This window comes from Mirounga leonina, unplaced genomic scaffold, assembly GCF_011800145.1.
Source record: "Mirounga leonina isolate KUSES-001 unplaced genomic scaffold, KU_Mleo_1.0 Mir_165, whole genome shotgun sequence".
Lineage (NCBI taxonomy): Eukaryota > Metazoa > Chordata > Mammalia > Carnivora > Phocidae > Mirounga > Mirounga leonina.
In genome coordinates, this window is record NW_023270415.1 from 18,385,924 (window position 1) to 18,413,233 (window position 27,310).

General features: G+C 34.4%; 1 protein-coding gene across 1 annotated transcript in view; it reads left to right on the top strand.

Annotated features, from left to right (window-relative positions):
- The window catches only part of CSPP1 (centrosome and spindle pole associated protein 1), a 160,680-nt gene that overhangs the window by 55,878 nt on the left and 77,492 nt on the right, over positions 1–27,310 (top strand). The window contains exons 9-15 of the mRNA XM_035011283.1: positions 7,592–7,690; positions 8,834–8,901; positions 16,625–16,718; positions 19,582–19,639; positions 21,335–21,543; positions 23,669–23,790; positions 24,144–24,222. Coding sequence (XP_034867174.1) covers positions 7,592–7,690; positions 8,834–8,901; positions 16,625–16,718; positions 19,582–19,639; positions 21,335–21,543; positions 23,669–23,790; positions 24,144–24,222 — 729 coding nt within the window. The remainder of the gene's footprint in view (positions 1–7,591; positions 7,691–8,833; positions 8,902–16,624; positions 16,719–19,581; positions 19,640–21,334; positions 21,544–23,668; positions 23,791–24,143; positions 24,223–27,310) is intronic.

The following is a 27,310-nucleotide window of genomic DNA, read 5'->3' on the forward strand; positions in this document are numbered from 1 at the left end:
TTTATTCATTTGCTAGAGAGTAGGGGAGAGAGAAAGAGAGACTGCGCACAAGCAGGGGGAGTGGCAGGTAGAGGGAGAAGCAGGCTCCCTGCTGAGCAAGGAGTCTGATGTGGGACTCGATCCCAGGACCCTGGGATCATGACCTGAGCTGAAGGCAGACGCTTAACTGACTGAGACACCCAGGCATCCCAAATTTTCTTCTTTTTTTAAAGATTTTATTTATTTGACAGCACACAAGCAGTGGGGAGTAGGAGAAGGGAAAGCAGACCCTCTGCTGAGCATGGAGCCTGATGCGGGGCTCAATCCCAGGACCCTGGGATCATGACCTGAGCTGAAGGCAGATGCTTAACCGACTGAGCCAGCCAGTATATTAATTTTCTATCCTGCAGCATTACTGAATTCATTTATTAGTTCTAATAGTTTTTTGGTGGAGTCTTTAGGACTTCCTGTATATAGTTTTGTGTCCTCTGCAAATAGTGAAAGTTTTATTTGTTCCTTACCAGTTTGGAAGCTTTTTATTTCTTTTTCTTATCTAAGTGCTATGACTTGTACTTCCAGTGCAGTGTTGAATAACAGTGCTAAGAGTGGACATTCTTGTCGTTTTCCTGATCTTAGAGGAAAAGCTCTCAGTTTTTCACCATGGAGTATGATGTTAAGTGTGTGTTTTTCATATATGGCCTTTATTATGATGAACCTACTTTGTTGAGTTTTTATCATAAGTGGATGTTGTATTTTGTCACAGGCTTTTTCTGAATCTGTTGAGGTGATCATATGGTTTTTATCCTTCATTTTGTTAATGTGGTGTATCACGTTGATTTTTTTGCATATATTGAACCATCCTTGCATTCCTAGACTAAATCCCAGTTGATTGTAATGAATGATTCTTAATGTATTGTTGAATTTGTTTGCTAATATTTTGTTGAGCATTTTTGCACCTATGTTCATCAGGGATTTTGCCTGTAGGTTTGTGGGTGTTTTTTGTTTTTTGTTTTTTCTTTTTGTAGTGTCTTTGTTAGGTTTTGGTTATCAGGGTAATCCTGGCCTCATTGAGAGAATCTGGAACTTTTCCTTCCTCTTCTATTTTTTGGAATAGTTTGAGAAGAACTCTTCTTTAAATATTTGGTAGAATTCACTTGGAAAGCCATGTTGTCCTGGACTTCTGTTTGTTGGAAGTTTTTTGATTGCAGTTTAATTTCATTATTAGTAATCGGTCTGTTCAGATTTTGTCTTCCTGATTCAATTTTGGGAGATTATATGATCTGGGGATTTATCCATTTCTTCTAGATTGTCCCAATTTTTGGCATATACTTTTTCACAGTAGTCTCTTATAATTCTCTGTATGTTTGTTGTGTCAGTTGTTACTTCTCTTTCATTTCTGAATTTATTTATTTAAGTCCTTTCTCTTTTTTCTTGATGAGTCTGGCTAAAGGTTTATTAATTTTGTTTTGTTTATTGATCCTTTCTATTGGTTTTTTTTAGTCTCCATTTCATTTATTTCTGCTCTGATCTTTGTTAATATTTTTCTTTCTGCAGACTTTGGGTTTCATTTGTTATTTTTCTAGTTCCTTTAAGTATAAGGTTAGATTGTTCACGTTTTTTGTTTGTTTGTTTGTTTCTGGAGGTAGGCCTTTGAAATGCTCTTAGAACTTTCACTATGTCCTAAAGATTTTGGACTATTGGGCTTTCCTTTTCATATTTCTCCATGTGTTCTGAATTTCTCTCTCATTTCTTCATTGACCCATTGCTTGGTACAATGTTGTTTAGCCTCCACATTTGTTTGTGTTTGCTTACTTGCTTTCTCTCTTTTTCTTTCTTTTTTCCCCTTGTAATTGGTTTCTGGATTCATACTGTTGTGCCTGGAAAGGATGCTTGATAGGATTTCAGGCTTCTTAAATTCATTCTGACTTGTTTTGTGGCCTAGCATGTGATCTATCCTGTGGAATGTTTCATGTGCACTTGGAAAGAATGTGTATTCTGCTGTATTTGGATGGAATGTTCTTTATATATCTGTTAAATACATTTAGTGTAATGTGTCATTCAAAGCCACTGTTTTCTTACTGATTTTCTGTCTGGATGATATCCATTGATGTAAGTGGGGTGTTAAAGTCCTCTACTATTATTATATTACTATCAGTTTCTCTCTTTATGCTTGTTAATATTTGCTTTATGTACTTAGGTGATCCTATGTTGGCTGCATAGATATTTATAATTGTTAATCTCTCGATGGATTAATCCCTTTATCATTATGTAATGCTCTTCCTTGCTTTTTGTCTAAACATTTATTCGTGGTATATTGTAATCTTAACCCAAAGTTCTTGATAAAAAATAATTATAACTGATTGTGAGAAGTACAAAATTAATTTTCCTTCATTTTTGTGAGTTTCTCTTTTTCTCTTTTTTTCTTCTAAAAGCAGGTGATAAATTCCAGTTTTGATTTTAAACAATTTCGAGTTTTATATTTTGGTCTTACTTTTTTTCTAATTACCACATAAACAGTTTCATGTATGATAATGTATTTGTTAATGAACTATTTTGCCCACTTTAAATATGGCAAAGCTAAAGCCCAGGAATGATGTTATACTTCTGAGCTCATCATTAATCACTGACCAGTGTTTTTAAATAATTAACAAGGTAGTTAACATTTTGCTTTATACTTGCATTCTTTGTGTATGCGTGTGTGTTTATGTGTTATTTATTTATAAATATTTACAGTTTGACTAAAATTTATGTTTTAGGAGCTTTTAGAAGTTGAATATAATGGTATATTTCATAGTACTTTGATTGTAGGTTCTTTTTAAATGTGGTCATCCTAGTCTTTATTATTTATTAACTTGACCTGTAGAAGTTAATATATTACTTTACTGTGTTTACTTGATAACCAATGTTAATGAGTAAAAGAAACTTTTAGCTTTAAAAAATGCTTTTTAAAAGTTTTTATGTGATTAATGCAGTTACCACTTCCATTCTCTTTAACTCTTGATATTTGTTAGTTTGTAATCTTAAGAGTTATTTAATAAAATTCTGAAATAACATTCCATCTGAAATTAGAATCTGTATGTTAGCCACATAGATGAGCACATGCTTACTTAGTGTGGGACATTCTAAGAAATGTGCATGCTTAATATGTAAAATGTAAAAGAAGAGAAATGGCTCATTAGAACTTGAGTTATTTAATACTGCTTTTTTTCCTAATACATAGTAATTTTTATTTATTTCTGGAAGGGCCTCTGTAATACTAGCTTTTTTCTCCATTTTAAAGATGGGCTTGGTATTCGAAAAACACTGTTACTGAATTAAAGCAAATATAATTGTGAAACAACCGAAAACAGTGAGAAAAATGGTGATCCACGGCTAACAGCTCAGTATTTTTCTTTTAACATCTAGGAGAGTACCTCTAATAGCAGAATTCATTCACATTAGAGAAATTCTTAATATGAAAACATGGTGATGTAACCATTTTATGAATTAGATGATTTTTTTTAAGTAAGGAGGAATTTGGTTCTTCCTTGCTGTGAGCTTTATGAATCTAGGACCAACAGATGGTAAATTTTATTTTTATGATGTGGTATTCTTGATAGCATAAACATTGTAAATTTATTTCTGAAGTAGTTTGATTCTGTGGTTTGTTAAGGAAAAAAGATAAGTTATTCATTATCACTTAGGAGTTCATTTATATTTAAATTAGCTGGAAAAACCTATGCTTTTAGAAAATTTGCTTTTCTTCTGTAAGAGAATAATTTTTTTTGGAAGTTAGACATATGTGTTAATTTTTAGAATAAACTTGGCCTCTAGCCTATAGTTGGTTTCTTTGGGCATTGAGGTTTGAATCTAATTAAAGTTATTGACCCATGTCTTCCAGGAAATAGAGATAGAGAAAAAGCTTTTTCCATTTAACATACCTGTAACTTTTTTTTTCTTTTGATAGTAGGATGGTGAAACGATTTACAGTTATTTCATTACTTCAGTTAAATCTGATTTGGTATGTCAAAGAAAGCAAATTCTTTTTTGTGGTTGTCTCTTTCTGACAAAACCAGTGGATTGAGGTGTGGTAAGCGAATCTATGGATTTAAAGCCATAGAATATTGGGATAGATTGGGTCTGGGTCTCAGGGATAGTTTTAATCTGGTACTGACTTTATAGCTAAACAGAAAGGACTTCTCAGGGACAAACTGGACCCAAGTTGAACTCCTGGACTTTCATTAGAATCAGGTTGTTAGACATTTAGTGAGTTCATTACTTTTGGCTATTACCATTTGTTGGCCTCCCTTAATGTTGGGACGATTGAAGAGATGAGATAGAAATGATGAAAACACTATTGGCTCTCATCAATTCCTGTCTTCCTGGAGAACCTCATTGTCTCAGTAAAGGCTTCTTTCTTTCTTTTTTTTTTTATTTTTTAAAGAGACAGAGCAAACAAGTGTGTGTGGGGTCGGGGGAGGGGCAGAGGGAGAGAAAGAATCTTAAGCAGCACAGAGCCCACTGCAGGACTCGATCTCACGACCTAGAGATCATGACCTGAGCCAAAATCAAGAGTTGGGCGCTTAACTGACTGAGCCACCCAGGCACCCCTCAGTAAAGGTTTCTAAAATAAATTGTAAGACCACCATAACAGTTGTTAAAGTGAACTAACAGGGATAGTTATTAGTGATTAAATGCTAAATTTATTAGAAATATGAAAAAAAGTTCAATAAATGAAGGAAATTCCATTATAATTATGGGGATATTTTAATAAGAAATAAGGTAGTTTACTTGCCATCCTGTAATTTGGCCTCACAGCTTGTTGGGTTCCCCTCTAGTTTTTTTGCTTTTGTTTTTAATGTAATAGTAAACTTAAAAAAATATTTATGGGCTCTGTAAATATTAATTTTTCATTGATTTAACAAAGTAAGCATAGTCATATCATGAGTCATTCCATAAAATTAAATAGGATGCCTTAAGATTTTATTTTATCCTTTTTAGTGAAATGTTTATCTCTCCTTTTCTTTGGCCTCTTAAACATTTCTCTAGTCTTGATTTTATTGTGACAGATTTTGATTTTTATCAGTGACAAGAGGGGACTTTTATAGTTTTGTTAATGAATTTTTTTTTCCTTTATTGAAAGGGTATACCTGAAGCTATATTCCCTATGAGGGGTTCGTTAGGAAATCTTTGTGATTTGACTATAGAATTTAGCAATGAGACCTTGACTTTACACATAATAATTTCTTAAATTTCTTTAATTTAGAATGGACTTTGAAAATGACCTTTTGTGTTTATGGTGCTTACTTTATTACAACAGCTTTATATACTGAAGAACCTATAAAACATTTTTTAATACAGATGCTTTGGATATAGCATACTTTGGGTACAACTGCATAAAGATAAGCTAGAATTGCAAGTCTAAATGTTTGCTTTTAGAGAACTTAACTGAAAATGCAGAAAGTCACAAACTCTTGGATAAATTTTAGAAAGAATTTTTGTATATAATAAGTAGCCTTTAATTCTGGTTTAATCACAAGATATGTTTTTAAAAATATAACTTTAATGTAACTTTAAGTTTCTCCGTATTTGAAAACTTTGATTTGTTGAGGCACCACTTTACCACATCAACACATTTACTTTTGTCTGTTGGGTCATAGGAGACCACCCCCAGGTTTGGTGATTCATCAGGACGACTCACAAGACTTCCTGTATATATAGTTATATTCCTGGGTATGATTCATTACAGTGAAAGGATACAAAGTAAAATCAGCAAAGGAAAAAGGGGCTTGGACAAAGTCTGAAGGCAAGCTGACACAGGTTTCCAAGAGTTCTGTCCTAGGGGAGTCACACAGGACATGCTTAATTCCTCCAGCATTGAATTGTGACAACATGGGTGAAATGTCTACCAGGAAAGGTCATTAGAGAGTCAGTGCCCAGTGTTTTTATTGGGGGCTGGTCACATAGGCACCCTTTTTTGAGGATATATGAAAATTCTGAACTTCTTGAAGGAAAGCAGATGTTCAGCAAAAACTATATTGTTTGTATAAATAGTTTAGGTACAGTGAGCCACTCTTTATCAGTCCTGGGTATGGTAGGGACCCCCCCCCCCGCAAAAAAAATCTATGTTCCCAGGTGCCAGCCAAGGGCCAGCCTTCCAAATAGGTATTTCTAAGGATAGGTAATTTTAGGCCTGTGCTGTTAACTCTTTCCTGCTCATGCATATTTAATATAGACAAGTATAACTAAATCTGGTTGCTTGGCATTATTAATTACAAATTTGAATTTGAGTTTATATTTACCAGTTCTTTAAGTGGTAGAAATAGGGAATGAGAGACACTAAACTGATGTGTCAGTTTAAAACAGAGATTTGAGCACATAGGTTTTAGATACAAAACCAGCTCTGCTTTGATAAATTGAAATAAGTTGACATTCCTTTTTGAAAGGGCTTGTGGAGGGTTCTGTTGTTCTAGATATGGATAAAAAATTGAAGCTATTTTATGTGTCGTGCCAGGTCAGATATGGTGAAGGTTACAATTCTGGATAGTCTTTTCTCCACAGATAATATTGACAGTGGCTTGTGTGATGGACACAAATGAGGAAAGACTTCTGTGCTAGCTCTGTGGAGAATGAGAAGTTTTTCTTCTAAAAATTGCCATTTTTCATAATGTGAAAATGAAATTCACCTACAATATTGAATAATACTTTAACAGCCATATTTCTAATAGTCCTTTTGAGAGAAAATATAATTTTTTAACAGCCACATGAAGAAATATGACTTGTGAAATGCTGATTTTCATGGATGCTGATAAATGTTGGTGTGAAAAGTCATGTTGGTTTCTCTGGTATGAGGAAGTATGCTAAAGAAATCAATGTTTGCCAAGTGGAAAAAAAAAGATTAATTGAAAAAATTTTAAGATTATTTTCTGATAAGGATTTTTAAGGAAAAAAAAACAACAAACATTCTGATCTTTCTTTTGTGAGTAAAGTGATCATTTTTACCAACGTATTAGACTATTTGTTTATAATGTTTTCTGTTCACCTGTTGCTAATATTTATCCTTCATGTGATTTACAGTGTTAGCAAATGTTGTGCCTTGCCACATTTGGTTTAATTTACTGGTAAGACAGCTGCTATATTTTTAAGTTAAAAAGGTTTGCATATGCAGTGAAATAATTTCCAGAATCTATGAATTTTGTTTAAAAAAGAGATCTCATTGTGAAATTTGTCAGTAATCTTCATGAGGGCAAGGACCATGTTCATATACCCAGTGCCTAGGAAAAATAGTACTTGGCATGTAGAAGGTACTAATTAATTCTTTGAATTAAATGAATGATAAAGTCTTAATATATGCAGAGTTTTGAAATTAAAATTTTCTAGAAGTTATATTGAAATAATTTATAACCTTTTGTTTTAAAGACTATTGAATCTAAACTCTCAGTTTCTCTTATTACCCAGCAAATCATACTTGAATTAAATCTCCTTCAAATTAATTTTTGAATGTTTGCAGTAAAACTTCATTATAACTCTTTGTTCCCTTTAACATTTCTAATATCAAATGTAAAAACACCAAAGAGATATAAGAAGGTCCACTGTATGTGGAACAAGCTCTATAAGCTAATGTGTTTTTAAGGATGTACGGGAACAGACGAGGGGATGTACCTCCTATGGAGCAAGGTGGTGATGTCACAGAACAGTCAAACATACGCATTTCATCTGCTGGAAAGAAAAGGTATAGTATGTAATATAAATTCTGCCCTTCAGTCCTTACACTGTGAAACAGTACCTACTAAAACTGGCTTACTGAATAAGTAAAAAGGTATAGTATGTTAACAGCTCTCCTTATTTAATAAGAAAAGAATTAAAGGGAAAAAAGGAGGAGGGAGAGAATGGTGTTAAACGAGAATTTATAGTACTTGACAGCATTCTTTTGAACAGCAAGTTTTGATTATAAGTGTGCCAAGGTGTTCCAAATAAGTCCCTATAATTGTAAAGTGTATATAAATTTGTTTGAAATAATGAAAGGAGAAATAAGCATGTAGTTTAATGGACTAAAAATCAATAAAATAGAGTTACGGGAATGATATAACTTAAGTGGAAATAAATTGAAAATGTTCCTGCAATGTGAGTTTTCCTTTGAAAAAAAAATTTTTTATTTTCAGCTTATTGAGTAGGTAACTTTTATGCTTACTTTGTAGAATTAGTACTCATAATAATTCTGTCATGATGAAAAGAACAAATTATATGTACCTTATGTTCATGTTCTCTTTCTGTTGATAGTTTTTATCATTTTGGTGGCTTTCTTATATTGTATAGAAGAATAAACGGTTCCGAATCTATAGTGTATATTGAAGATAATAATGTCATATGTCAGGAAAGGTGTCTATTTTCTCTGAAGTAAAGTAATATATAGAAGTGCTTGAGATAAGATAATTTGCTGTTGGGTCTGATTAGGTTTCCTTTGAGGGAGTTGTCTTCCCCCCCCCCCCCTTATTTCTGTATTTTAAGGAAGGAGTTTTTAAGAGATGATCTTTTTCAAATGTGTGAATGGGTATCTCCTTTCTCTTCTTTTTTTAGGATTTATGTGTATTAATATTCTTTTTCCTAACTGGATTAACTGTTCTTATGAAAAAAGGGTTTATTGGGATTCTATAGAGCCATTGATGCAAGCTGAAGAAAAAGGTTATATATTTATAGAGCGTGAATATATCGAGGTCCCACTGTATAAAGAGAAAAAATGCTATGATTTTACTCCGACTTTAAAAATAGTGTCCATAGTACTTTGAAAGGCCTATAACTCATACCTTCAATTTACTCTAAATTTTTGTTACCTGAAAATCATTTGGGTTCTAATTCTTTTTGTTTTTTGTTTTAGTGCTCGAGACAATGAACCATCCAAATCTAACCGAGAGATCTGTAGTCCTTTTGCAGGAATGCTCTTTGGTATGTACAAAACTTTCAGTTGATTAAAGTTTTGCAGACTGTCATAGAAAAGGTCTTTAGTGAGAACTCAGTGTTGTCATTAATACTACTGTAACTAATAATAGAAAACTTATCTAGTGCTTACTTTGTGATAGACTCTATGCTAAACATTTAATGTATTGTATAGCTCCGATTATAATTTTAAAGTGGAATAACTTTATTTAGTGATGAGCTTTCTATAGATGATAAATGCAATATTAATTTCAGTAACTTTGTTGTAGTGTGACTATTTCTTATATTCTGTTTTAATATGCAGTAGTTTTTCTTCATTATTCTTCCTTTTCTTCTTTAGCTAGTATAGAACTGCCTTACATTTTAAGTTTATTTTCCCTCAACTAAACCTTTTTATTCCTTGGTAAACATCCTTCCTGTGTTTTTTCCAGGTAGTTTCTGAGAAGATGTTTTGTTCAAATCATGATCATAATCCAGATTCTCTATTTATTTTATCAGAAATGAAGGTCGCTGGTTAATATAAAAATGTTGATTTGCTACTTGTCAGAATTTCAGAAACAGTGTGAAGAGAGAGCCTTACGTATTTCCTATGTATAACTTTAAATAGAAAAGTGGTCTGTTTTCTGTGTAAAAACTATTAGGAAAAAATGACCTGAAATTAGGTTTCAGGTGAAGTATGTGAGGAAATTGGATAAAAGTTTAGATTCATTCAACCTGAAAGCAGTCAGTAATTTTAAATCTTGGCTTAGAGATATTTAATTGCATGATATTTTCAGATCTTTGTTTCCTTGAAATGGCTATTATGACAAAATAGGACATAGCAACTAGAGTTTTATTTATTTTTTTTTAAGATTTATTTATTGAGAGACAGGGAGAGAACACGATCAGAGCCTGATGTGGGACTCGATCCCAAGATCATGACCTGAGCCAAAATCAAGAGTCAGCTGCTCAACCAAGTCACCCAGACGCCCCTAGAGTTTTATTCTAATGTAATGTCTTTAAGTGAGAATTTACCAGTTTAACCTATCAGTAAGTCAGAGTAAGGGCTTCATTCTTATGATGTATCTTGTTAAACATGAAAAATTGGAGAAATGGCTTTCTTTGTTCAGAGTCCCCTGACAAATAATTTTGTCAATAAATGGACTACTCTACCCTAACATTTTAAGCTTGAATGGCATAAACTTACCATTACTGCAATCCAGGAATTATGGATGAATATTTGGTGAGATAATGGACTCTGATGCTTGGAACAAGCCATTTAAAGTCATTTAATCCAGTGATTTATCTCATGGGTTTTTTTTTTTTCCCCAGCCAGTATGTGTATGGACCCATAGGGAACTCCAGAGGTAGCATTATCGGATTGTTATAAAATTCTTATTTCAATTGAACTGAAATTTGTCTTCCTATAATTTTGCCCCAAGGACCTAATTTGGAGCCTTTTGCTTTATTTTAAAAATTAAGACAATGACTACTTAGAGCAAAAATAACAATATATTGTGGGGTTTATAAAAGAATCATGGATTATTTAGAAGTACGCTTTTAAATTTTCAAGTATTTGGGGATTTTCCTCCTGTCTTTTTATTACTGACTGCTAGTTTAATTCCCTTATGGTCTGAAAAAAGTTTGTATAATTTCAATTATTTCAAATTTGAATTTAAAAAATATTTTTAATGGCTCAGAATATAGTTTATCTTGGTGAATTTTTAGCTTGTAATTGAAAGAATGTGTATTGTATGGTTGTTGAATGTAGTGGTTTATAAATGTCAAGTAGATCAGTTGGTTGGTAGTGATGTTCATGTCTTGTGCATATTTAATGATTTTCAACTCTTCTACCACTTGCTTTGAAATAAGTTTTAAATTCTCTGACTACCTTGTTCTTAGTGTGGGGCCTGGAGTGCTGGAGGGATTTTCTTAGTGTGACTGCACCTCTTCAGTTTTCAGCAGGACCTGCTTGACTCTGACAGAGTGATTGCTGTTGCTTTTTCTTTGGTGCAAAGCTGATCCTGTGCATCTGGTTCTCAGAAATGAGTCTCTTTCAGTGTTCCTGATGCTTCCCAGAATGGTAGCCAGACTCTTCCTTTACGTTTGTGGAGGGTCTTGTGTGAGAATTTCCTGCCCTTCCCCTAACAGTAACAGGACCTCACCTTATATAAGTGCAGAATGCTGGGTCCAGCAGGTTTTCTGCTCTTCAACCAGTAGATTATGGCCATTGTTTTGTATGAAAGAAGGATCTGGAAGGCATGCAGTATTATTTGGCCTCAGAATGGTCCCTTTGTCTCGTGTTGTCCTATCTCCAATTTCTATCATAAACATGTGATGGAGGTGGAGAAGTGAGTGTAAATTCCTCTTGTGTCTGGGTTTTCTGGAGAATCTACGTTGTTACTCTAGCCCACCGAAAGCCTTTAAGAATTCAACAACATTGCAGCTATTCCTACCTCCTTTTAAGGCAGCCACCTACTTCTCCATACTCTAGGAAAGGTAAAACAATTTGGATTATCCCATCTCTCTTTGGATTGATTTTTATAACCTTTGGAATTCACTTTATCTGGTTGCTTATAACCTCAACTCTGATGGACTTTTTAAAAGTTACAGTTTTATAGATGATGAGCTTTTTCTCCATTGTAGGGTTTAAGCAGTATTTTGTTGTAGCTGTCTGCTAAGTAGAAGCAGAACTCCCCGTTTTTTTAATATCAGCTTCTATTTCTTCCTCAATATGTTCCTATTTTTAAAAAATATGTATATTTTTAAATAAATCTTAAAAAAAAAAAAGGTAGGAGGCGGACCTGGGTGGCTCAGTCAGTTGAATGGCTAACTCTTGGTTTTGGGTCAGGTCATGATCTCAGAGTGCTGGGATCAAGCCCTGTGTCAGGCTCCACGCTCAGCTGGGGAGTTCTCCTTGTGGATTCTCTCTCTTCCTCTCCCTCAACCCCTCCCCCTGCTTGAGAGTCTCCCTCTCCCTCTCAAATCAATCAATCAATCAGTCAATTTTTTAAAAATGTACTTCTGTATTTTTAAGTTTTATTAAATCCAGTTGATTTTTTTAAAGTGAACTCCGTGCCCAACATGAGGCTTGAACTGACGACCTCAAGGTGTCAATCAGGCTGTTTTTATTTGAATCTTGACTGGGGTAGAATCTACCTCTAAGCCCATTCACATTATTGGCAGAATTCAATAACTAGTGGCTGTATTACTAAGGGCCCTGGTTTCTTACTGGATGTTAAGTGGAGACTGCACACAGTTCTTAGAGGCCATCCATTGTTTCTTGCCACGTGGGCTTCCTTACCATGGCTGCTAACTTTATTATGCCAGTAGGGAGAATCTTTAAACTCAGGGAGGGCTTTTGCCTGATTATATCAGGCCCACCCAAGATAATCTCCCTTTTGATTAATTCAGACTTGAATTTTGTCTGGAATTGGTACCTTAATCACATCAGCAAATTCCTTTCACCTTTGCCATATTCTGTTGGCTGGAAGCAAGTCATAGGTCCTGCCTTTACCCAAAGGGAGAGGTGTATACTGGGAATCAGCACCAGAAGGCAGGGAACATGGGGTCTGTCTTAGAATTTTGCCTACCACAGTCACATTTTTCTGATACTTAAGAACTAATCTTTTTTTATTTTAAGCTTTGCTAGGGACATCTTAGAGTAGCCTTCTTCATAGGGACAGTCCAGCCCTATTAGTATCAAATGACCTTTCTGGGGGTGTCTTCCTTGAATACCCTAGGAGACCACTGAGAACTCCTACAGCTGGCTGAAGCTGGAATTTCTCTCTATTTTGAGGATGTCCGAGAATTTTTCAGTTTGTGTTCTCCATAGCTTTTTGTCCAGCCTAATGGAATTTTATCCTGCCCATTTATAGACAGTGCACAGTAAAGTCTGAAGGGTCCCCGCCACAGATTTTTTTTTTTTTTTTTTAAGTAGGCTCTGTGCCCAGAGTGGAGCCAAACGTGGGGCTTGAACTCATGACCCTGAGATCAAGAGTCAGACGCTTAACCGACTGAGCCACCTAGGTGCCCCTGAAGCTCTCTCTCTCTCTCTTTTTTTTTTCCTGAAGCTCTTTTTATGCTTCTTTTTGAATCTTTGCCCTAAACTTCCAGACATTTTAACCTTCCTGAATTTTGATCTTTATCTGATTTGCTTAGTTTCCTGGCTTTGTTTGGTTCTCCTTCCCTGTACCCATGGTCTGGAAATTGCATTCAGGCAGAAGTGGCAGTGCTTAAAAGGGCTTACCTCATTAATTTTCCTACTCTCAGTTATTATAGTCCTGTGCTACCTGTTGTCCAGTGTCTGAAAAACACTTATTTCATATTTTGCCTACTTTTATTATTTTCTTTTTATGGTGGGAGGTTAAATTCTGTGTTTATTACTCCATCATGATCAGAAGCAGAATGGATCAGTCCACTTTGACATAAAACATTATTAAGCTTAATGTAATTCATGTTACTCCTATGAGAGCTTCACTGCTGCTGACATCTATGCTTAATGGGCACACTTAGATGCTCTGTGTTCACTGATGGTAGGGAGACTAATGATTAAGGTAGTAGAGAAATGCTGGTTCAGTTGCATTTTTGATATCCAGTGATTGTGTGGTGTTCAGATGATGCATATCTAGATTAGGAGGTTATTTTGTGTCATTAAGATATACAGTGATAACATTGATGAAAGAAATTGAGGGGGATACAAACAAATGGAAAGATACTCCATGCTCATGAATCAAAGAATTAGTATTTTTCTTAAAAGATTTTATTTATTTATTTTAGACACGGGATGGGTGGGGGGAGAGAGAGAGAGAGTACGCACAAGTGTGCAGGCACGTAGAGGGGCCGAGGGGGAGGAGAGGAAGAGGAAAAGAATTTCAAGCAGACTCTGCACTGAGTGTGAAGCCCCATGTGGGACTTGATCCCACAACCCTGAGATCATGTCCTGAGCTGAAACCAAGAGTTGGATGCTCAGCTGACTGAACCACCCAGGCACCAGTAGAAGAATTAGTATTATTAAAATGTCCATACTACCCACAGCAATCTATAGATTCAGTGCAATTCCAGCAAAATATTAATAGAATTTTTTACAAAACCAGAAAAAATAATACTAAAAATTGTAGTGAACTACAAAAGACCCAGAATAGCCAAAGAAATTTTGAGAAAGAAAACACTGGAGGTATCACAATTCCAACTTTCAAGATAGGCCCACAAAGCTGTAGTAATCAAAATAGTGTGGTACTGGCATAAAAATGGACACAGAAATCAATGGAACAAAATAAAGAGCCCAGAAATAAACCCACACTTATATAGTCAATTAATCTATGACAAGGCAAGAACATACAATGGGAAAAGACAGTTTATTTTTTATTTTTATTTTTTTAAGACAATCTCTTTAATAAATGGTGCTAGGAAAACTGGACAGCCACATGTAAAAGAATGGAACTGGACCACTTTCTTACACCATACACAAAAATAAACTCAAAATGGATTAAAGACTTGAGTGTAAGACCTGAAACCATAAAAATCCTAGAAGAGAACACAAGCAGTACTTTCTCCGACATTAAATGTAGCAACATCTTTCTAGAAATGTGTCCTAAGCCAAGGGAAACAAAAGCAAAAATAAACTGTTGGAACTACACCAAAATAAAAACTTTTGCACAGCAAAGGAAACCATCCACAAAATGAAAAGGCAACCTACTGAATAGAAGATATTTGCAAATATATGTCCAATAAGTGGTTAATATCCACAATATATAAAGTACCTATACAACTCAACCCCCCCCCCAAAAAAAAAGATTAAAAATGGGCAGAGGACCTGAATAGATATTTTTTCCGAAGAAGACATACAGATGACCAACAGACACATGAAAAGATGCTCGATATCACTAATCATCAGAGAAATACAAATCAAAACTATAATGAGATCTTATACTCGTCAGATGTCTAAAATGAAAAAAGAAAAGAAATAACATATCAGTGAGGATATAGAGAAAAAAGAACTCTCAAATACTGTTGGTGAGAATGCAAATTGGTATAGCCACTGTGGAAAACAGTATGGAGATTCCTCAAGAAATTAAAAATAGAAATGACCATATGATCCAATAATTCCACTAGTGGGTATTTACCCCTAGAAAATGAAAACACGAATTTAAAAAGATATATGTACCCCTGTGTTTACTGCAGTATTATTTACAATAGCCAAGATATGGAAGCAACTTAAGTGTCCATCAGTTGACAAATGGATAATAAAGAAGTGGAATATACAGATAATGGAATATGACACAGCCATAAAAAGGATGAGTGTGCCATTTGCAACAACATGGATGGACCTAGATGGTATCAAGCTTAAGTGAAATAAGTCAGAGAAAGATGACTACCATATGATTTCACTAGTATGTGGAATCTAAAAAAACAAATGAATAAACACAGATGTGGAATCAGACCTATAAATATAAAGAACAATATGATGGTTGCCAGAGGGGAGCAGGGTGGGAGGATGGGCAAAAGGGATGAAGGGCAGTGGGAGATACAGACTTTCAGGTATGGAATGAATAAGTCATGGGAATAAAAGGCACAGTATAAGGAATGTAGTCAATGAAGCTATAAAAACATTATATGGTTACAAATGATAGCTACCCTCCTGGTGAGCATAGCATAATGTGAAGACTTGTTGAATCAGTGTTGTACACCTGGAACTAATGTAACATTGTCAACTGTAGTCTAAAAAAAAAAATCACAGTAATCACTAAATCACCTGTAAGTTAAAAAAAAAAAAAAGGGCAGTAATAATGATCTAATGTGGATCTAAACTGTTTGCACAACTCCGTTTTCGCATGATACCCAGGTGAGAGGTTTATATTTTTTTCTATAGAACTGAGGTAACCACTGAAGTTCTTTGGGCAGGGTGCAAGGATAATTAGTGTTGTGTTTTAAGACAGTTAATCGTACATTAAGTATGCTGGGTGTATTGGAGCAGAGAGGGGGAATAGGGAGACTGATTAGGAGGTTATTGCTGCAATATAGGTGAAATGTAGACAGGTCCTATTCAAGGTTAAAGGTGGTGAGACTAGAAAGAGGATCTGCATATGAAGTGAATAAGAGATAATGAGCATTTAAAGTTATATGGGGTTTTGAGGCTTGAGTTAACAGAAAACAAGAAGAGCAATTGCTTTTGAAATGTTCATTTTGGACACAGTTGTTAAATTTAAGGGGCTTGTAGGAGTTATTAGTGGTGATATTATCCCAATTATTAGAAAAATGGGGATGGGGATTATTAGAGTATTCTCTTTTTAAAAAAATTTTTTTTAATTTTTAAATTTTTTTAGTGACAGAGCGAGTGTGCATGCAGGAGGTAGGGAGGGGCAGAGGGAATCCCAAGCAGGCTCCACGCTCAGTGTGGAGCCCCATGCAGGGCTGGATCCCACGACCCTGAGGTCATGACCTGAGCTGAAATCAAGAGTCAGACGCTTAACTGACTGAGCCACACAAGCACCCCTAGAGTATTATTTAAGGTTTTTGACTAAGTTTAGAGATTTGGGAAAGCGTAATGTGTCTTGTGATTGACAAATAGAAGGTATTCATAAATTATGAAATTAATTGAAGAGGTAATATACAATTTTACCTTTTATATTTTCTGCATATGCAGTTAATTACTCTTTGATATAACTAAAAATGGAGGTTTTTAAAAATTCGAGTTTCCAGTTGCAGATGTTGCTTAAGAGTTAAAACCGTTTTTTTCCTTACCACTTTCTAGGAAGTGAAGATCGAGAACTTATTCAGAAAAGGAAAGAGAAATATAGACTAGAACTGTTGGAACAAATGGCTGAACAACAGAAGAACAAGAGACGGTAATGAAAGGTTTGCATTTAAAAAAGATGTTTTGAACTTAAAATGCATTTGTGTAGGGTGCCTGGGTGGCTCAGTCATTTGGGCATCCGACTCTTGATTTCAGTTCTGGTTGTGATCTTGGGTCATGTGTTAGCCCCGCGGAGGCCTTTTGAGGTTCTCTCTCCTCCCGCCCCCGCCCCCCTGCTCGCATGTGCTCTTTCTCCCTCTCTCTAAAATAAATAAGTAAATAAATAAATAAAATCTTTAAAGAAATGCTTTTGTGTAAAATGACATGGTGATAACAATTACATAGTAAAATAAGGGGATATTTTTCCTAAGATGATTATGTGTTTGTAAGTCACTTTTATTTCAGCCTCTATATTGTATATCAGCTAGGGTAATAAAACAAATACTTTATGAGTGTTCATTTATTGTGTCGTGTAGGTAATAGATGAGACTCTGTGTATATTCTCTAACAGGCCTTTTATATACCTTCAATAATTTCTTCAGTTTTTGATTTAGAGTAGCATTTAATGTTATCTACATCACCACTGTATTACCTCATAAGTAGTACCAAATATGAAATAGAAGTATTTTGTCTTACAACAATGTGAAATGATAAGCACACCCATAAATGCAATATAAAAAATAATCATGATAAATCACAGATATTTATATTATGTACGACTCTCAGTGTTTATAATCTTTCTTATAGAAATACTTGTGAAATAGTAATTATAGTTTACAATTAGGAATAGATTCTAGAGAATTTGAGGCCTACTATTAACTTTCTAGTTTTGCCTTTTTTCCTCTATGTTAGAGAAAGCCAGTATCCATTGTCTTATATTAGTCATTTTTAACATCATTTTTATTTTTTTGGTAACATCATTTTCTTAAAAACTCTGTTTAAATAAATCCTAAAATTTGTATGGAATCAGAAAAGACCCCTAATCACCAAGGAAATGTTGAAAAAGAAAAACAAAGCTGGGGGCACCACGTTGCCCGATTTCAAGCTATATTACAAAGCTGTGATCACCAAGACAGCATGGTACTGGCACAAAAACAGACATACAGACCAATGGAACAGAATAGAGAACCCAGATATGGACCCTCAACTCTATGGTCAAATAATCTTTGACAAAGCAGGAAAAAACATGCAATGGAAAAAAGAGTGTCTTCAATAAATGGTGCTGGGAAAATTGGACAGCCACATGCAGAAGAATGAAACTCGACCATTCTCTAACACCACTCACAAAGATAAACTCAAAGTGGATGAAAGACCTCAATGTGAGACAGGAATCCATTAAAATCCTAGAGGAGAACATAGGCAGTAACCTCTTTGACATCGGCCACAGCAACTTCTTTCAAGATACATCTCCAAAAGCTAGTGAAACAAAAGCAAAAATGAACTTTTGGGACTTCATCAAGATAAAAAGCTTCTGCACAGCAAAGGAAACAGTCAACAAAACAAAGAGGCAACCCACAGAACGGGAGAAGATATTTGCAAATGACACTACAGATAAAGGGCTAGTATCCAAAATCTATAAAGAACTTCTCAAACTCAACACCCAAAAAACAAATAATCAAGTCAATAAATGGGCAGAAGACATGAACAGACACTTCTCTGAAGAAGACATACAAATGGCTGACAGAAACATGAAAAAATGTTCATCATCATTAGCCATCAGGGAAATCCAAATCAAAACCACACCGAGATACCACCTTACACCAGTTAGAATGGCAAAAATGGACAGGGAAAGAAACAAATGTTGGAGAGGTTGTGGAGAAAGGGGAACCCTCTTACACTGTTGGTGGGAATGCAAGTTGGTATAGCCACTTTGGAAAACAGTGTGGAGGTTCCTCAAAAATTTAAAAATAGAGCTACCCTATGACCCAGCAATTGCACTACTGGGTATTTACCCCTAAAACACAGATGTAGTGAAAAGAAGGGCCACATGCACCCCAATGTTCATAGCAGCAATGTCCGCAATAGCCAAACTGTGGAAAGAGCCGAGATGCCCTTCAACAGATGAATGGTTAAAGAAGATGTGGTCCATATATACAATGGAATATTACTCAGCCATCAGAAAAGATGAATACCCAACTTTTACATCATCATGGATGGGACTGGAGGAGATTATGCTCAGTGAAATAAGTCAAGCAGAGAAAGTCAATTATCATATGGTTTCACTTATTTGTGGAACATAAGGAATAACATGGAGGACATTAGGAGAAGGAAGGGAAAAATGGGTGGGGGGAATTGGAGGGAGAGATGAACCATGAGAGACTATGGACTCTGAGAAACGAACAGGGTTTTAGAGGGGAGGGGGGAGGGGGGATTGGTTAGCCCCGGGATGGGTATTAAGGAGAGCATGTACTGCATGGAGCACTGGGTGTTATACGAAAACAATGGATCGTGGATCACCACATCAAAAACCAATGATGTATTGTATGGTGACTAACATAACATAACAAAATTTAAAAAAAACAACACTGTTTAAATTAACTTAAAAAATATGGTATTTTTTTTTTACCCTTCCTTTTTCAACAAAACATACATGTACCCTAAACATTTTTGTTTCACAAGGTAAAGATTTTGTTTTACTTCTGTAATTTATTCTGTGTGAATTACTGAGGCTTTGAAGTCCTCCAGGTACTGGTTTTAAGACTTACTGTAAGTCAATTTACATGTGAAATCTAGTTTACTTTGCACCAAATCAAAAATTTAGTTTTTAGAATTATTTAAGGCTTTTTTGTCAGTTAAAGGAATTACTTGTACTTGAAGATGTTATTACATGGACTCTGTGTTTGTTTTAGTAATGATTATGATTTTGATAGTGTTTACTATAACTGTTTAATACACAGAATTTTAATTTTGTTCAGAGAAAAAGATATGGAACTCAGTGTTGCAGCTTCTGGAGTCCGAGACCCTGAGAAATCGGTAAGTGTTTCTGGCATCTTTTAATGTTTACTCTTTCATTTAAATAAGCCTCAGTGGTGGTGGCAGGTGGTGATAGAAGGTATTGGGGGAAATATAATGGTAGACCAATTTGAGTATTAATAAGTTCAGTTGTCATAAAACGTAAGTCCTAACACTTGTTTATTCCTCTAAGATAATTTTTCCTTTTTCATATGTGCATCATTTTTTTTAGTTTGTTTTAAATTAGTTCTTTCTACTTTGTTCACATGCACTATCCAAGAGAAAGTTATCTCAGTTTAATTTACAATAGATGTTAGTATTTTTCTTGAGTTTATCTTACCACTCTTCTTATATTAGAATGATTTCTAAAGAAGCTGAAATCTTTGAGTCTAATGTTTAAGCATTTTAGTAATTTTTATTTACTATAAAACTAGAGACATAATCTTGTTTTTAATTTTGCAATTCTCATTAAGTGGAATGAATTACTCACATCATTGCAGTTAGTAAGGAGGAGGTAATAATTTATTGCTCTTGTCAAAATATGCTTTTTCTGTAGTGGGATATGTTGAATTTATTTGCTAAGGGAAGTTTTTGTCTTTGATGACTAAGAAGCTTTAATTTCATTAAAAAGTTCATTCTTGAAAAGAATAGAGCAACTTAAAATTATTCAACTATAGGCAACTTTTAATACACTTTTACCAATGCTGAGTATATATCCTTGGGTTGTCCATTTAAAGAAGTTTAATACTGTACTAATATCACTCCTAATTTGCTTTTTGACTGCTCATAGAATAAAACTATTAGATTAGCCTGAGAAATCATTCCTAAGGGATTAAACATGGTGGGGAAGAAAGGATAATTCCAAAGCTAAATGTATTTTCCTCTATCAGGGAATACCTTTGACATAGTTTTCACAGTCAAAAACTTTCTTTTAAATAAATCTTGAACTTTTTAATGTAATATGGTAGTATGTTAAACATTTAATTTATAATTAGTATTTGATGGACATTCTTATTTAAATTTGAATGAAATAACCTTTAGAGTGTCAAGTTGGTTTATGAGAATAAATAAATAAAAACATTAAATATAATAGACCATTACTTTTGGGTTTACTTTTGATGTCAAATTTTAGAAAAGAATACATAAATGATGTTCTAAAACAGGGGTTAGGAACTATAGCCTATGGCCTATTTTTGTAAATAAAGTTCTATTGCAGCATATCCTCACTCATTATTTACATATTGTTTTGGGCTACTTTAGTGCTGTGGTTGAGTTGAGTAGTTCTGAAGAAACTGCATGCTCTGCAAAGCCTGATATATTTACTATCTGGCTCTTTACAGAAAACATTTGCTGACCGTTCTAGAGAATACTTGATGTCAGAAATGACAGTTGGATAGAGAACTAGCACAGTGTTATAGTATAATAGAGTTTTGTATTTGGAATTGATATCTGGCTCTAGTTTTTGTTTGATTATTTATTAATGGTGAGACCTTAGGTGATTTATGTACTTTCAGGGAGCCTCATTTACCCCATTTGTAAAATAAGGATTAGATCCTCAAAGTCTTTTATAGCTATAAAATTCTTTTATTCTGTGACTAACTTAAGTGCTTGTTTGTAGTCTGGGGTAGAGAGTCTTTTGAGGTCCCTTCCACCTTTAAATTTCTACCTTTAAATTTATGATTACATGTAACAAACATTTTTTTTTCTTTATTTTAGCCTGATAGAATAAAGCAGTTTAGTGTGGCACCAAGACATTTTGAAGAGATGATACCACCTGAAAGACCCAGAGTAGCTTTCCAGACACCTCTCCCTCCTTTATCTGCCCCATCTGCCCCACCCATCCCATCAGTTCACTCCATCCCATCTCAAAATGAAGATTTGCACAGTGGACCCAGCTGCACCCTTGGTGAAATGGTGCCTCCCAGGTGCTTGTTTAAGATGTTTTGTGTTTGGGAATTAGGTAAGGTATCATTATATTTCATGTTTAGAAGGATTTGCTGAAGCAGATAAAGTTGTCCTTCAGAGGTTTTTGTATGATTAACAGCTTCTATGAAAGAATTTCTCTTGAAATTTGTGTTGTTGGTCTTTTCTCTTATAAAAACAAGGGAAATCCTTATAACATTCTTTTATTGTTTAAAGATGCTGTAATAGTTTTAGAATGCATAACTAACTACATTTAGTATTTAGTTTTAGGTTACATTTTGGAATATCTATTATTAAAAACTTTTAACATATAAAAACTATACATTTTCTTCAATTTTGTAATTTCCACTTGGCAAACACTGATTACTTCTTTCAGTTTAAGCAGAAGAAAATTTCTCATGTGGTTCTTTTGTATTTATTACTTTAACTTCTGTTTCCTTCACCTCTTTCTCTGCGATTACTTACAGGCTATGCAACTCACATACCTGAAATAAAAAGTGTTGAGATTATAAAACCTATAACTTAAGTATTAGGGTAAGGATTTGATTTTTATAGGTAAAAGGCATCATGTTGTACTAGACTATACATAAAGAAAATTCTCTTGTTAACATTGATATTTTTCTGGGCCGCGCTTTCTTCCCTTAGTAGGATCTGAGCTTATTTTTTGCTTACTATTAATGTATTAATCATAGGAGTGTGTTTAATTAGGTGGTTTTCTTTTTTAACATCGATATTTTCTGTGCTGTACTTTCTTTCAGTAGGACTTGGTCTTATCTTTTATTTACTACTAACAAATTGTAGCACTGTGTGTACTGTGTTTGTTAGGTGTTTTGTTTGTTTCTACTGATGATTTCCTGACTCAAAACACTAGGTGGGATCAAAATTACAGAGCATGGTATGATTTTCTCCGCATTGGTTTAGGGATTAAAATGGTTGGCTCCACTGTCTGCATTTCGGGAATACTACACCTTTATTAAACTTCAGTTTTCTCATTTGTACAAGTGAAATAGTAGTCTTTTTTCCTTACCTACACTAAACAGAGTTGTTGTGAAGATCAAATTCTATATAAATCTCTATACAAATTTAAGATACAATGATATTGACAGTTCCCTTTCATAGCAGTTTCTCAACTGCTTTGTTGACGTATCTATGCAGTGAGGATAGTAAGGTTAGTAGACACACTAAGTGACCAGTAAGTGTGAAAAATATTAATGACGGGAGAGAACCTGAATGCCTTCTTAGCTCTTCAAAATTATTTTGAAGTATTCAACAAGGGATAACCTGTTAAGATACACTCAAAAGGGAAGACACTCTAGGATGCCCCCTTTTCTCTTTCTGGTCATTTAAAGGAATTTGCCTTTTCCATTTTTACTATTGGAAAATATTGCGTTGGTGCAGATAGAGAGGTATTTCCTAATCAGCAATGAAGTGCTGAAGTAGAGGTTTTTGAAAGTTAGAACTTTATGAAAGACAAAACATTATGTCCAGACTTTACTGTTGATATATAAGTGGCCTCTCTTTCACATTATGGTTGACTTCCTTTGAAAGAACAATAAATTATTTTAGAGTTAAAAAAATACACTCTTTCCCCCCAGTCAAATGGAACCATTTATAATCCCATTTATACCTCTTTGCCTTTTCTTCCTGCACTATCCTTCTCTTTGTGACTCCAGCAACATGGCTGAAGCATTGTCTTTTCTAGAAAGCCTTACTTCTTCTTTCCTCCTTTCCCCTATGTGATTTAAATGTCCCTGTTCCAAATTTCTACAGCACCATTTATCTATTTGTATTGTTTCACTTACATGCTATGCTGTAATTGCCTGTTTATTTCTGTATTATTTTGGGGGGACAGGGACCATGTTTGTTCAATACTGGCATATACTGACTAATTCGAAATTAATTATTATTCAAAGTTTTTGTCTTACACAAGTGTTATAACTTAAATTCTGAAATTTGGTAGCACATTTTACTTTTTGAATCCTAATTTTTGATGAGAGATCAAAGCAAGATGGTGGCCTTTTCTAAAGTAGCAATTAGATTTTCAGTAAAATTGTGCAAAAGAATTATGTCTTGATTTTAAAATACTGCAGTGAAATAGAAAATTTTTCCAATTTTCTTTTGATACAGGATTGCACCTCTGCCTCCTCCTCTCCAACTACCACCTTTAGCTTCTAACTATCGGACTCCTTATGATGATGCATACTATTTTTATGGGGCCAGGAATACTTTGGATCCCAGTCTTGCTTATTGTAAGTTATCTATAGGCGAAACATTTTTTCCTAGTGGTTCAGTCAGGAAAATTATTTTTTTTGTAAGCAAAAATAAATAAGTTGAGAAACCACAGCCTTACTTAATTCAAATACTCATATTTATTGGCTTAAAATGCCCTATTTTAAAACTCAGCTGTATTTCATAGTTACTTGTTTTTTATTTAGCTTTAAGAAATGTCTATTTTGTGATTTCTTGCAATGTTTTTTGCTAACTCCTGAAAAGGAAATATGAAATTTTTCCCTTAGGTAACATTCAGTATGTGACTTTTTCTTTAGGAATAAAGTGTTAATAAATGTGTACTCTGAAATAAATGTGTTTGTTTTCTTTTAAGATGGTTCAGGAATGATGGGTGTACAGCCTACAGCTTATGTTAGTGCTCCTGTCACCCACCAGCCAGCACAGCCTATTATGTAAGTTATTAAAATAATAATTTCTTTCAAAATTAATTTGTCTTCCATAGATCCTGTATTATTTTTTCCCTTCAGACAGATAGAACTTAACTGTCAATATTGCATAACCAATATGTTCAAAGTATTGCTTTTAAGTCAATGTTTCATAGAAAGTACATTTAAAAAATTAATAAGAGTAACCTCACTTTGACATTAGAAAAGTCATGCATGTATATTATTGAGAAATAAGAATACAAACAAGCATATGAAAAAAATTGAAATCACCTAAAATCCCATTCATCCAGTGATAGGTACATCTGAGCATTTAGGATGTCTTCTGTAGTCACAAAATCATACAACATACACCAGAATTATATTATATTGTATATATTGTTCTGAAACCTGCTTTTAAAATTAACAGTATATCATAAACATCTTTTCCATGTCAATAAGTATACTTTATAGCATTATTACTTAAAATTAAACTTTTTATTAGAGATAATTATAGATTCCCATGATGGAATTATAAAAAATAATATAGAGACATCTTGTAGACCCTATACTCAGTTCCTAATGCTAAGATCTTGCAAAACTGTGGTACAGTGACACAGCCCAACTATATGACATTGGATACAGTCAAGATACAGAACACTAGCATCATCACAAGGACCCATTATTATGCCCTGATACCTAGTTCCTTCCTGCCCCTACTCCCTCCATAGGCACTAGGAATAACTAATCTGTTCTCCATTTCTTTAATATTTACAAAATGCTATATACACATGGAATCATATGTGTAACCTTTTGGGGTTGACTTTTTAAAATCAGCATAATTCCCTTGGGGTTCATGCAGTTGTTGCATATATAAATTATTTGTTCTTATTGCTAAGTAGCATTTCATGGTATGTTTGTACCACAGTTTAAACATTCCATCGTTGAAGGACATCTAAGTTAGTATGAATAGAGTTGCTGTAAATATTTGTGTACAGGTTTTGTGTGAACATAGTCTTCAGTTCTTTAGGATAATTGGTCAGGAGTGTTATTGTTGGGTTATATGGTAGTTACAACTTTAGTTTTATAAGAAACTGCCAAACTTTTCAGAGACTGTACCATTGCACATTTGTATTGGCAGTGTATTTAGAATCTGGTTTCTTTACATCTTTACCAGCATTTGGTGTCATGACTTTTATGCCATTTTGATAGGTGTATAATGATACATCTTTGGGGTTTTAATTTACATTTCCCTAATAGTGATGATGCTTACCATCTTTTCATGTATTTATTTGCCATCTTTATATATTTGATGAAAAGTCTCTTGATGTTTTTTACAAATTTTATTTTACTTATTTTTTTTTAAGTAGTCTCCATGCCCAAGGTGGGACTTGAATTCACAACCCTGAGATCAAGAGTTGCATGCTCTATTGACTGAGCCAGACAGGCACCCCGTTTTTTACACATTTGAAATCTTTTTTTTTTTTTTAACTATTGAGTTTTTGAGGGTTCTTGATATATTCTAAATACTAGTTCTTTGTCAGATATATGGTGTGCAAATATTTTGTCAGTCTAAAGCTTGTCTTCATCCTTTGAGTAGGGTGTTGCATAGAGCAAAAGTTTAAATTTTGATAAAGCCCAATTTATCAGTTTTTCCTTTTATGGATCATATTTTCAGTGTCAAATCTAGTATTCTTTTTCTAGGCCTAGATCCCAAAGATTTTATCTTGTTTTTTTCCTTCCCCTAAAAGCCTTATAGTTTTTTGTTTAAGTCCATGATCCATTCTGAGTTAATTTTTAGGTAAGATGTGAGGCTTAGATCGAAGGTCTTTTTTTTTTTTTTCTTTTTCTTTTCCTTTTTTTTGGAGGGGGGGCCTGTGGGTGTCTAGAATCACTTGTTAACAAGATTACTTTTCCTCTATTGAATTGCTTTTGCATCTTTGTCAAAATCCACTGGACATCTTTATGTGAGTCTGTTTCTGAGATTCTGTATTCTATTCGGTTGATCTGTGTTGTGTCTCTCCCCTTAGGCCAGGAGCATTAATTATCATAGTGCTAGTAAGTTTTGAAATTGGGGAAGTGTGAGTTCTCCAAGTTTGTTTTTCTTTTCCAGGATTGCTTTGGCTGTTAAGGTCCTTTGCATTTCAGTATGAATTTTAGGATAAGCTTGTCTAATTATGCAAAAAGTCAGTTGAGATTTTTGGTGGACATTATATGGAATCAATAGACCTGTTTAGTATTATCATCTTAATTTTTATGTCAATTTCTTTATTTTCCTAAAATACACACAAAATAAAATTTACCATTTTGATCATTTTTTAAATTTTATTTTATTATGTTAATCACCACCATACATCATTAATTTTTGATGTAGTGCTCCATGATTCATTGTTTGCGTATAACACCCAGTGCTCCATTCAATACATGCCCTCTTTAATGCCGATCACCAGGCTAACCCATCCTCTCACCCCCCTTTCCCTCTAGAACCCTCAGTTTATTTCTCAGAGTCCATAGTCTCTCATGGTTCATCTCCCACTCCGATTCCCTCCCTTCATTTTTCCCATCCTACTGCCTTCTTTTTTTTCTTTTTTCTTTTAACATATAATGTATTTATTTGTTTCAGAGGTACAGATCTGTGATTCAACAGTCTTAACACAATTCACAGTGCCCACCATAGCACATACCCTCCCCAATGTCTTATCACCCAGCCACCACATCCCTCCCACCCCCCACCACTTGAGCAACCCTCAGTTTGTTTCCCTGAGATTAAGAATTCCTCATATCAGTGAAATCATATGATATATGTCTTTCTCTGATTGATTGACTTATTTAGCTTAGCATAATACCCTCTAGTTCCATCCACATCATTGCAAAAGGCAAGATTTCGTTTTTATGATGGCTGCATAATATTCCATTGTGTATATATACCACATTTTCTTTATCCATTCATCTGTTGATGGACATCTTGGCTCCTTCCATAGTTTGGCTGTTGTGGACATTGCTGCTATAAACATTGGGGTGCTGCACGTACCCCTTCTGATCACTACATTTGTATCTTTGGGTTAAATACCCAGTAGTGCAATTGCTGGGTCCTAGGATAGCTCTAGTTTCAACTTTT